At 37.3% G+C, this 13,244-nt stretch overlaps 1 protein-coding gene and 1 long non-coding RNA gene across 2 annotated transcripts in view; one reads left to right on the top strand and one right to left on the bottom strand.

Annotated features, from left to right (window-relative positions):
- Positions 1–1,363: 1,363 nt before the first annotated feature.
- On the bottom strand, positions 1,364–4,513 carry LOC138044511 (uncharacterized). The gene is made up of 2 exons (XR_011131449.1): positions 4,237–4,513; positions 1,364–4,115 (listed from the first exon to the last, which is right to left on the bottom strand). It is a non-coding gene; the product is annotated as an uncharacterized lncRNA (long non-coding RNA).
- Positions 4,514–4,585: 72 nt separating this feature from the next.
- Positions 4,586–13,244, top strand: part of LOC138045692 (TLC domain-containing protein 3A-like) — a 19,905-nt gene continuing 11,246 nt past the window's right edge. The window contains exons 1-2 of the mRNA XM_068892278.1: positions 4,586–4,775; positions 4,883–4,966. Of these exons, the coding sequence (XP_068748379.1) occupies positions 4,648–4,775; positions 4,883–4,966 (212 nt within the window). The 5' untranslated portion in view covers positions 4,586–4,647. The remainder of the gene's footprint in view (positions 4,776–4,882; positions 4,967–13,244) is intronic.

Here is a 13,244-nt window from a genome sequence, read left to right as displayed (position 1 = left end):
GACCCGGGGCGAATCGACCCACGGACGCCAGAAGCCCGACAAGACCCCCATTTCCACACCAAAGTGGCCCCCCGGACTCGACTCGATGCCCATCGGACGCGCCCCCCCCGACACCTCTCTGGCGCTGCACTCGGATTGGCCCAATTCCAAATCCCAGGGGACTTGTTCCCAAAAAACCTTTTTTGGGTTTTTTTGGCCATAACTCTGCCCGGTTTTGAGCTGGGTTCCCCTAACCCCCAGAAGTCGTTGCATAATCGAATGCCGCATCCGGTGATACCCTTGGTTTTGTTCTAGCACGCCCTGGGAAGGCTCTCCATAAGTGAGAAAAACAGGTTTCTTGAGGATATCTCCCCCCGGTTTTGAGCTGGGCCCCCCTAACCCCCAGAAGTCGTTGCAGAATCGGATGGCGCATCCCATGATACCATTGGTTACTCTCTAGCACGCCCAGGGAAGGCCCTGCATAAGAGAGAAAAGCATGTTTTTTGAGGATATCTCCCCCCAGTTTTGAGCTGGACCCTCCTAACCCCCAGAAGTTGTTGCAGAATTGGATGGCACATCCTGTGCTACTATTGGTTACTCTCTAGCACCTCAGGGAAAGGCCCTGCATAAATGAAAAAAACAGGTTTTTCGAGGATATCTCCCCCCGGTTTTGACTATGGGCCCCCTAACCCCGAAAAGGTGTTGCAGAACTTGATTGCGCATCTGATGATACCATTGGTTTCTCTCTAGCACGCCCAGGGAAGGCCCTGCATAAGTGAGAAAAACAGGTTTCTGGGCGATCTCCCCCCGGTTTTGACTATGGGCCCCCTAACCCCGAAAAGGTGTTGCAGAACTTGATTGCGCATCTGATGATACCATTGGTTTCTCTCTAGCACGCCCAGGGAAGGCCCTGCATAAGTGAGAAAAACAGGTTTCTGGGCGATCTCCCCCCGGTTTTGACTATGGGTCCCCTAACCCCAAAAAGGTGTTGCAAAACTTGATTGCGCATCTGGTGATGCCATTGGTTAGTCTCTAGCACGCCCAGGGAAGGCCCTGCATAAGTGAGAAAGACATGTTTTTTGGCCATAATTCCCCCTGGTTTTGAGTATGGTCCCCTAACCCCCAAAAGGTGTTGCAGAATCAGATTGCGGTTCCCGTGATACCACTGGTTACTCTATAGCACCTCAGGGGAAGGCTCCACCCTCTGAGAAGAAAACAGAGCGCATATTAGAATTCTAAAACCGACAGCTGTTGTGGGTAGGCCTGAAAAGGTATTAAGTATACTTGTGGGTGGTAATTTTTAACCAATCTCTACAAACACTGACTACAATTATGTGAAATATACAAGTGCTGGTGGACAAACAAAAGAAGTTAATCAGAGGTCTGCTGTTTGACTTTGCAAATTTATTATTTATTTACTAAATACAATTACACACATGATTAAAATAAAATGAATAAAATACAGAGATGAACAGTGATATCTGAGTAATTAGGTCAGTATGTACAGAATACAGAGATTCCTTATTAAAAGTACAGTGCCTAAAAGGAAATATATATGTATATATATATGCAAAAAACAAAAAACAAAAAAATATTATTAGTCAAGAATAACAATAATTATCATCTAAAAAGGGGGCATCTAAAGTCAAATCATATCAACTCCAAATAATCAAAGAACTATAAATATCTCTCCTTATTTGAATTGAAGTTATTAATATAAACTCATTTACTTTCCTACAAAACAATGGTAAGTGCTGACCTGTCCTAATAGCTAGCAAAAATAGGGCTCGCAGTGGTAGAATTGTACTGAAACTACCATGAGAGTTTTTTTTTTTCTTTTGTGAGTTGCAGTGATGCATCACATGCACAAACAGGTTTATGGATAAATAATGATCAATAAAGTTTCCTATTATCATGTAACTGTAGGATACATTCAAGAATAATATATGTATATAATTATATGCATAAACAACTATGAAGTTACATTGTCCTATCATAGTAATTTATTTGGGTAATTTGCCCTCAAATTACAGAATACACCAATGCAACCTCATACAATTAACTTACATAAAGAAAATAATTATTACTTTTGCATGGTTTTCTGAAATTCCAAAATTTGTAAAATTATTTGTAATGTTATTAAGACACTTCCATATCGGATAGAAAGCTTCTTTTTTTACCCGTACAACTTTGTACAACATTTTGCAGCTATTCATTAAGTGGTAAGGTGTGACATCATTAATTTGCCCAATATTCTGTATTAGCATATACTAAAACTGCCACGTCCACTTTGGCTTGTTAATTAGTATATAACACGAAACTGAATAGTGATCTCCACTTGCGCTGATTGCCTAACTTGGAGGTGATAAGCCAAGTGTTTTAAATGAAAGCATAAAATAATGGTAAAGAAATTTAAATTAACCCAAATACTTAAGGGTACATTTTGTATGACATAATGATAGTTTTCTTATTGCATGATACACATCTCAGTTTATAATAATGTCAGCAGTTTTCATTTATAAATTATCGTTACAAAATATTAAACTTCAACACCATCAAAGCAAGCACTTTGATGAGATAGGTTTCCTGGTCATGCCTGCATTGATTTCTTGAAAAGCTACACCACGTAAATTTAAGAACATCTTAAGAACATTTTCAGCGTCACAACGCAAAAATTTATAAGAACGTTCAGCCTCAGCTCTAAAATTAGACGTTCTTTCTTTAATTTTGTACTCATATTTTTTCTGGTTGGTTTAATGCATCACACAATGATTATCATGCTCCTGTTTGTTTTCTTGTACTCCAATAATTGGAGTTGAATACATTTTCCCAATGTTCTGTATTAGCATATATTAAAACAGTGGATAGCATTGAAGGCATGGTCTGATTGGTTACTCAAACAAAGAATAGGTTTTGCTAGTCATCTCTGAGCAACTGGCCCAGGATTTGCCCCCAAAAAGATTGTTATTGTTGCAGGAATAAATTATAATAAATTATTAGTTAAAATAATCTTTTCGTGTTATATTATCTCACTGTTTTAGTATAAAGTAATTTAACAACTATTCACCGGTAGAGTTGGTGGTTAGTGGTTGATATTTAGCAGCAAGGTAATATCCACCACTAGCCACCTCTGATTCGGCTTGTTAATTAGTATATATACCACAAAAGTGAATAGTGCTCCCAACAAGCGCTGATTGCCTAACTCGGAGGTGACTAGCCAAGTCCTATTTAACCCTGAGTAGCTGAAGTGAAAACAAATGGATTCTGGCACGCAAGATTTAAAATTTCCAACCACATAATTTACAAAAACAATGGAGTTTTTTGGTACACTTTTTGTTCAGCTGGTGTGGTTATCACTACAACAATTATTCACCTCAGTGTCAGTGAATAATTATTGTTAATTATTTAACAATTATTCGCCTCAGGCTCAGTGATTATCGGTATAAATACACAGGCGATTATTTCAAAAAAGAGAAAAAAAAACATTTCAATGTGAAATCATCTTCACTTACAGTGGCAAAACGACTACTGGCAGCGATTTTGTCCGTCAAGGTGATTATCGGCTGATAATCCGAGATAGCGAGCCAATGAGAGCGCACGATTTTGTATAATCACCTGTGTATTTATACTAAGGTATAATAATTATTGACCTCAATATTACTGCAAGAATGACGTACATGTAGATGGTGCCATCAGTCAATCAATCTGGATCAAAAGGAACAATGCATACCGATATTATTGTGAACCATATAAAGCCTTGATAAAAGTTATGAGTACCACTTTTGACACGAAAATATGTTAACTTTACTATGCGTCGACATGACGCAAGATTCGCAAAATAGCATTTTCCCTGAAGTTGATCGGTTTCACAAAAATGACACCCATTGCTTGGACAAAACGAACCCTCGTTCCAGCTCGAACGTTGGCATAACTTCAACTCCTTGCAGCCTCTGCATCTTCAGAATGTTCACTTGTAACTATGTGAGCATCTCTACGACCCTTGTGTTCATTTTCATCGAATTCATCGATCGTTGTTTGGCTGCAGCAAATCTCTCTTGCTTGAAGAAGTGTTCTCATCGTGATGATGCCTCACTTGAACCTCTTTTTTAATTAAATCGTTTTACGGTTTATTACGCCTGCAACAAAATTAACTTCGTACTATAATAATTTACAAGGCAGTAGACAGAGTTGAGTTAAAAGGCCGAGATCGACTGTCTCAGCACGAAAGAAAATATTAGAGCAAAACTAAACACTTACCGTCCATTAGCTCAGCTTTAGGAATAAGAAAACAAAAATTCCCCTTGCACCATTCGACGATGGATTACGGAGGAATTGCATGCAGTTGATATATTAAAAGCGAATAATGAGGAAATCGTGCTATCAAGCCGAAATAGTACGTACTGTGTACATACTGTAGTGCGCACCATACAATACTAAGCACTATAAGCAGCGTACTATAGTACGTACTACAACGGGTGATGCCCGGTAATTTGTGTATCATTTTGACGGGTGATGCCCGGCACTCTCCGTGCGAATCGGGTGAACGCTGGAGTAGAGACTTCCGAGCCGAAGAGTCAGCGGTATTCAACAGGTCGGAAGTCATCGCAAAATTTTCGCCAACGTCTTCGTGACATCTCCAAAACCAAAATACGACAGTAAAACAGTAGAATGGATGGCCTGTATTTGTTTACAGCCGGGCTCTTCTTCTTTCCCTTGTCTCACATCTTGTCAACATATTTCCAAAAGTTCATCTTTACAAACATAGCGTATGTTGACCGATTTGCCATAAGCACACGGTAAGTAAAAGTTGTGATAGTAAATTATTAGCAGCGGCCGGTTTTATCTCGGAATGCAAAGCAAGCCACTTATTTCCTTTCTTTTTTTTTCGTTGCTACTATTACAGCTTTGTGTCGGCCCTCCAAGCTCTGGCTGCCTCTGCCGTCGGGTTAAAAGTTGCACTTACTTCAACGGATATTATGCTTCACAGGTTGGTCGGTTTTCGATTGAACGTGCAAAAAAATTTAAATTAAACCTATTAAAGCTGAAGCTGACAGCTTTTTCTTTACACGACTTACTGAGTTATTTGAGTGGATCTACTATCAATTTTTATTGCTGTTATTTTGTGCATCCCTATGTGATAATGTGAAGAGGCATTCTCTTGTTGAGCTTTCCTTTTTCCTGTTTCTGATACGACGCTTGAAAATCTGTTGGCGATTGCTGCAAATTTCGGAGAAGTACGTTGTTTGTTTTTTAGACCGACAACCGGCGACAGGTGAAATATAGATTTTGAATCAGCGCAAGCTTTTGAAGGCCCCTTGATGTCTACAACTGTTGGTTTGCTGAAGAACGTATTTAGAACTACGTATCTTGTAATTTCTGTTTAACTTTTAGCTGCAGAGAAATTTACCACCAGTTATCTGAGGCTATACGTTTTCGTGCTTGTTTCTCATAAAATATGTATAGGAAACGAAAACATTTTTTTTTTTCAAGATTTGCCACTGTTTTCGATATCGTTCGGGCGCTTAGCTATGAATTCATTCCGAGTGTTGCTTAAACGTCCATCCAGTCATCAGGTCACTCAAAATTTTCCTGCTTTAATGAATAATTGGAAAAATTTATAAGTAAAAAAACCTATAATGTTTTAATTCCTTTCGGGTTGAACAATTCATGCCACTGGTTTGTTATGGATGAGTTGCTTTCGTCAATAACTGAATAATGCAAAGGCTAAAGTCACAGCTCAGCGAATGTGAACGTGGGCTCAAGCGCGTTCATTTTGATTGGAGTGTAATTTTTTGGGAAGTATATTTAAACTTAAAAAATAAGATGGTTGTTTAAAAAATAAGGAAATTGCTTAGAATTTGGAGGAAAGAAATACTAAAGTATGTCAAAAATTAAGACCTGTCTAACATTGGGAAAAATTGATTTGTTTTCTTCATAATTTAGCCCTAAAAGTTACGCGGACGTGAAATTATTTTTCAAGGGCATTGTAACCCGATGTTTATATTCGTGTTCTGAGTTTTGTTGGGGATACTTCTTCCTTGGACTGCGGGTCATGACAGTTGGAAAGATGAGAGGAAGAAAGGATTGCTGCTATGGAGATTTGAGGCCACTAAAAGACGCTTTGGCAAGGACCGTGGGTAATTACCACCTTGTACAAAAGTTTGTTTGAAGCACTTGCAATTGATTGAGAGGGATGACAACTGATGTTCGTCTACTTTGTGAGAGACACACAGTCCAAAATTGACAGCCATACCCAGGGGACTACAACTACATGACAAACATGGGGAAAATACCAAGAAATACTGCCCGGCTCGAAATGGTGCTATGAATGTCAAGCATCTTGCTACAATCAACCTGGATTGCCAGTCATTGAAAGATGAAAGGTAACTTTCATATATGTGAAATGTAAATCCATATTCCAATAATTCCACCATGTGTAGCTTTCTAAAGTTTCAAAACTGAGTATTATTTTTATTAAATTGCAGAAAAACAAAGATAGGAAACAGCTAACAAATTGTATTGCTGTGGGAGAGGCACGACAACTGTACAGAGTGGAAAAAGAAAGGTGTAAGGAACTGAAAAAGGTGCTGACTGCAGTACAAAGTCAACTTTCAGAGATACAAGGTTTCACTGACAAACTAAAGTCTAAATTCACTTAGATATGCCAAAGTATATTTAAATACTATATTGTTAACAACCTCTTTCAGAAAATACCTTTGAACTCCAAGTTAAAAAACTCCAGCTTTCCTGAGAGCTACAAACATTATGAGAATGAACAGGGAAATCTGTATTATCCCAGAGATATGCAAGAATTTGATGGAAAACACTTCCCTGGAGACCCTACTGAAAACCTTGACAAGAGATTGTGGTGTGCTAACAAGTGAATGGGCTGACCTGTAAAAGAGGCGAATAGTGGCATTACTTCATATTCTGGCTTATTTTAGGTAATTATTTTTGGTATTTTTGGTATTATTTTAAAATATATAAAATCATAAATTCCCACACCCACAAAACAAAGAGTAATGAGATGCTTATCTGGTCAATAACAATAATAAGTATTATTGCAATAATCAGGGCTTCTGATAGGATGTGGAAAAAAATTGAAGATTATGGGTAAATTTTTGGCCATATTATACGTAAACATGCACTGATTATGCGGAAATTACACCGGATTATGCGGAAATTTAAACAATTTATAGAACTAATAATTAGGCCCATCCAATGTATTTACATGCTTATGGTAAATCAGGACTCGAAATTGCGACCAATACATTAAAATAAAAGGGTTAGTAATCGGCATTTTGCTGAAACTTTTGCTTAAATAAATAAAGCGATAAAAAAATATTTTGTTTCTCGTCATGAATTTTGTTTCAATTTGGAGATATGGAGCAAAATTGTGATGTGGATGAACCACGATCCAATTTCCCTCGATCATTCACCATTAATTTTCAGTGGTTTTTTACACATACGTATTGCGGGCTCCTATTTTGTTTTGTACAACTTCATCCCAATGATTCTCCCTATTTTTACAAATGATCAATTTAATTTGCTACTATAACTTTCAGCTAAATTTTCATACTTTGTTGCATCCTTTTTAAAAAGTTAGAGCCTGGGGTATGTTATGAAAATGGTTTAACTAGAGTCCAGGCTCATTGCCGAAAAATGCGTAGAAACGGCTCATGAACTTTCATCTTGCAAATGAATTAGCAAGTTTTCTTCAATGTTCAGGAAAATAATCTCTTTGGCTTTTGTGTTTGTGAGGATGGCAAGCAGCTGCTTTATCACTAATATCAGGAATTTCTTCAGTTTTATTCGAAAAATATCGTAATTATACGGAGGATGCGGATTTTAGGGAATTATGCAGATCTGCATCGCCGCATCCTGTCAGATGCCATGAATAATATTAAAAGAATAATTAAAAATCAATATTATTTCATCTTTAACGATATTATTGTTATTTTTATTTTTAGATCACAGAAAACAAGTGGACTGCATGCATCAGTGATCAGCCTTTCACTGGATGGTCTTTCTGCTGGTGAAGTGTTATGCTTTTCAGCAAACCCTCAAACAATTGAAAATTTCAGGAAAGAATTTGCTGACAACCATCCCAAGGTTGCAGCAGTACAGATTTCTAAGGGAAAAAATGTAATTACTTGTACAATATTGTTACAATCATATTTTAGCCTTATGGTTAAATTTGAATTCTTAAAAAGGTTACATAAAATTCAAGATTACAAATTAAAAACAACAGACAGTTTTATACCATTGACATGTTCATGTAATTTGTGGGAGGCAAAATCTCTGTAATTCTGATAAAATGTTCTTATTTTTGAACAGCTGAAATGTTTTATGATATTCAGGCTGGATGACTACCATAATATTGAGGCCAAGAAAGTGCCCCTAAAGCTCAGAACATCAAAAGCTGTACACATGGCCTCCAGCGTTACTGGACATCCACATGAGCAGTCCAGCAGTTTCCAAGACATCATAAGCCTCTCTCCACCATCCAGTACCAGTTTTCATGGAAGGACAGGTGAAAGTGTGCCATGGTGGAAGTGCTTCTGAGGTGGTATTAAGAGCATACATGTAATGGCAGATGCCTTAAGAAGTACATGTATGCAGACAATGTACACTTCACCAAATCCGTCCCAAATCGGGTCAGATAGATCCAGCAAAGTTAATACAGTCAATGCAAGAAATGAGGTACATACACTAGACCTCTTTTTGTTAGGTAACAACATTTTGATTTAGCCTGAATATTCTTTTTTATTTGCATGATTTTCAATGGAGATAGGCAAGATGAGAAGACAATACTGTAACTATTTGAGATGAACACTGTACCCAGCTTTAGAAGAGTACCAGTATACATGTACAAGTGTTACTATTTACATGTACCTTTACCAGCTGACTGCATAGCCAGGATTTTATTATCCGACAAAAACTAATTGCACAAGGAAAAGGAAAAGGAAAAAGAATTGCCACAATCAGTCCACAGCAGGGACAATTTCATGTTACTTGAATGCTGTGGAAAACGTCGTTTTGATGTGTTTCAGTGAAATGTACAAAGCAGTTTTTGGTGGAATTCTTGCAAAGAAACCTAAACCCTAATGCTCCACATTATGTGTCACAGAAGCTTTTCTTGGATGGAGCATATGTGACAAAATACTGCCACAATTTGGCTAATGCATGTCTCATGAGTTTGTTTCAGTCCTTTATCTTCTGGACCATGTTGTGCCAATAGTGTTTTTCCAGTACCAAGCATTCCGGAGTGGTGACCTAAATGACTTTGAGAACTTTAAGAATGATCCAACTGTCCAAAATATTCATCTCATGGCAGTGCAGACACCACAATAATCAACCCTCTCTTTACTCATTGGTATGGCATATATCAGAAAACATTCCATCCAGCTTACTACCAAGTGAAACAGAAATGGCTTTCTATCATCACAAAGAAAAATTAGAAATTTTCCACTCCTTATGGAGAAAAGACACCAGAAAGTGGAGTACATGACCAAAAATCCAAAACACTGCTGGAACTATAGGATCTTCGGGATTTCTTGCATAATTCAAGGAATGGTTCATTCCAACATACGTTGTATCAATGAGGCAGGAGTGAGGCAAGCTACTGGAAAATAGCGGGGAAGACAGCGGAATATTTGTTCGAATTATTTAAGATCATAGCTTAAAACATGGACAAAGCTAGCAACGTACATTGTACATACACTTTGTTTACAGTTTGTTATTTTTTTGGGAACATGCTCAATTCACATTCTCCTATGAACAATACTCCTAACAAATTGTAAGCCTTTTCTTTTTTGATAGTTTCCTCGTGCAACGTCCAAAAATGGTAAGCCAAAAGGGAGGCAAAGATTTGAACCATCTTTTGGTGCAAATGTGGATGTATGCAGCTTCCATTATCATATCAAACGAACAATTTGGTCAGGTGCCGCCTGATGTTCTACAGTAGAGGGTTTATTTGACCTAATGTCATGCCATTCCTCTTCTAGAAGACCCATTAAAAGATTGGCATGTATTCACACCTTACATGAGGCAATTTATGCTTCGGCATCTGGACCATGTCCCATCTGTAGGCTTCTTTTGGAGAAATTAATAATTGAACAGCTCAGTCAATCCTTTAACAAAGGCCGTTTATCTAGCACCTGTGAACATGGCAGCTCTGATGACAATGATTTTGGTACAGAACATCACCTCCCAAATCCGTCTACCAATACCAGTTATTACTACACTTTACAAGCCTGGGAAACCACTATCACCAATGCCACTAATGCATATCATCCAATGAAACAACCCACGAATGCCAACAGAGTACAAACCCTTCTTCAACCAGCTCAATGAACATCTCAAACCTCTCATTGGACCAGCCATCTGATCAAATTCCTGAAGGCAGACCCCATTTCTAGTTTTCATTTTTGCATTACCAATCCTTAACATATAACATACATTCAAGTCAAGTCACAATGCACCATTATTTCAAGCTGCCACTTTCCTAAAAGTCAGTCACAGTCTTCAATTCACAGATGGAGTGGAAGCAATGCTTGTACTCTCATAGCCCTAACAATTGCAAAACTGTTTTACAGATTTCCTTTACAGTCTATTGATCCTACGGCACCCCTTAACTCAACCTTAGCTTATCTTATTGTCTCTGGCATGTTAATGCAAATCAGAATTATGGTACAGTAACCAAGGGATGTACCGCAATATTTTATTGTTAGAGAAGGTGTGTCCAACTTACATGTAAGTTTTCTTGGAAGTGTTGCAGTTGGAAGTGAACTTCCTGTCATCATCGTAGATGAGAATGTTCCATCAGCCCCACTTTTATACCACTTGAATCTTTCATTCAACTCAACATCCAATACAGCACACCTATTCATACCAGCTGGATTCATTCAACTGACAAACAATCAATTCTTGCTGGTGGACGGCCACTTACATGGCCACACTGGAGCTCTCAGACTGGTAACACACTGTAGTAAACAAGCATGCACCCCTTCAGCCTTTATCAAAACGCAAAGCCAAGCCATTTTCTAAACCCTGGATTACTAGGGGGATACGTAAGTCAATAAAAGTAAAAAATGCTCTGTTTGCATCTGGAAATTATGAAAAATATAAACATCGCAATAAAATACTAATTACACTCGTTCGATGCAGTCAGAAGTCGTACTATCATTCATATTTCAATGATCATATGGCAAATGTCTGGAAAACTTGGATTGGGATTAATCATCTCATCGGCCGAAATAAAAAAATATGTAAACCTATTGCTGCGCTTCCTAATGTGCTCAATGAATTCTTTTCTTCCGTGGGTCAAACACTTGCGGCATCAGTACCTCCTGCTAATCATCATTTCAGTGATTATCTCCCTGCTGTTAATTCATCTAGTTCATTCTTCTTTGAGCCAGTCACTTCCATGGAACTCGAAACTGAAATTTTGCTTCTCCCAACTAACAAAGCACATGGCTTATACTCCTGTCCTGTTCGCGTATTGAAATCTTCCAGTAGTGTACTTTCTCTACCACTGGCACAAATAATGAATTATAATTCCGTTTTAACAGGACAATATCCATCTAAATTAAAGCATGCAAAAGTTATTCCCATCTTCAAGGGTGGCGATGAAACGGACCCAATCGGCTCTTTGAGAAAGTTATGTATAATAGATTAAAATCTTATGTTGAATTGAATGGACTTCTGTACAATGGCCAGTATGGTTTTCGTGAGAATATGTCAACTCAGCATGCAATTTTGGATATTGTTAATTCGATCTAAAGCAATATAGATAACAAATTGTTCACTTGTGCTATTTTCCTAGACTTTAAAAAGGCTTTTGATACTGTGGATCATTCAATTCTTCTGAGCAAGCTATATCATTATGGTATAAGGGGCCCAGTAAACAATAATAATTAGTGGGTTTCATCCTACTTAAATGGCCGTGTCCAAACTACTCAAATCGATAAACAAATATCTTCTAAAAGAAATGTGCTAACAGAGGTCCCACAACGCTCTGTACTGGGCCCTCTACTTTTCTTGATTTATATTAATGATATTTATAATTATTCTTCTAAGAAGCTTTCTTTTTATTTATTTGCTGATGATACAAACCTGCTGTATGCTGACAAGGATTTGAAGTCACTAGAAAGTGTAACCAACATCGAATTGCAGAAAGTCTGTGACTGGTTGAAAGCAAATAAGCTGACCATAAATGCAAAAAAGTCCAATTTTGTCATCTTTAGGCCATCACAAAAGAAGCTTAGCTATCAGATCAATATTAGGATATACAATAATGCCTCAAATAGTGATACTTTTCTTGAATGCAAAGATTATGTAAAGTTCCTGGGTGTGCTCATCGATACAAACTTAACTTGGAAGTATCATATCGACTACATTGGCTCTAAAATTAGTAGGGTTGTTGGAATTATATCACGATTAAGACACTCTGTCCCTCTAAATACCTTAATCCAAATTTACCATTCTCTGATTTTCCCATATACATACTGTACTATGGAATTTCTGTTTGGGGCCAAGCTGCACAGGTCTATTTGAAGAAGGTCTTTATCTTATAAAAGTGTGCTCTTCGGCTAATGTTCTTTGCTGGTAATAGATCTCATGCTATTCCTTTGTTTGTCTCTGCTAATGTCTTACCCCTCAATATGCTTTATTTTGAAACAGTATGTTCTCTTTTGCACGACATATCTACCAATTCTGCGCCTCAGAATATCTGTGATGTTTTTACCTGCTCATCTGACGTTCATACATATAACACTAGATTTTCTGATGCTGGTAATTTATATGTTAATAAATCAAGACTGAGAATTCAACTTAATTCGTTTTCTAATTCCATTTTCGGAGCTAAGTTGTGGAATTACCTGAAGCCTGACCTGCGTAAACTTAGGAAAAAACCTTTCAAAAATAAGATTCATCAATTTTCACTTGCGGTACTTGGTAAAATTACTAATTATCATTAAGCAAACTCTAGTGCCAATAATAATTAATTCCTTACATGTATGTTCTATGTGTTATTATAGGTTCTTGCTCTTCTCATTTAAATTGTAGCTATTTGTGAATATAATTATGTGTATACTGGTACCTATTTATTCTATTTATTTATTTATTTATTTACTTGCCTGATTTTAATAATATATTTGCTGAATTTTATTGTAAGCTATACAACCCGCCCCGATTAGCATTGCTACATGCGGGTTGTATATAATTATTATTTTTTATATGTATTTTTCTAATTTGTTAAATTT

Source organism: Montipora capricornis, chromosome 4, assembly GCF_036669925.1.
Source record: "Montipora capricornis isolate CH-2021 chromosome 4, ASM3666992v2, whole genome shotgun sequence".
NCBI classification, from domain to species: Eukaryota; Metazoa; Cnidaria; class Anthozoa; order Scleractinia; family Acroporidae; genus Montipora; species Montipora capricornis.
Note: the sequence above shows the minus strand (reverse complement) of the source record. Positions and strands in the feature narration are given on the sequence as shown.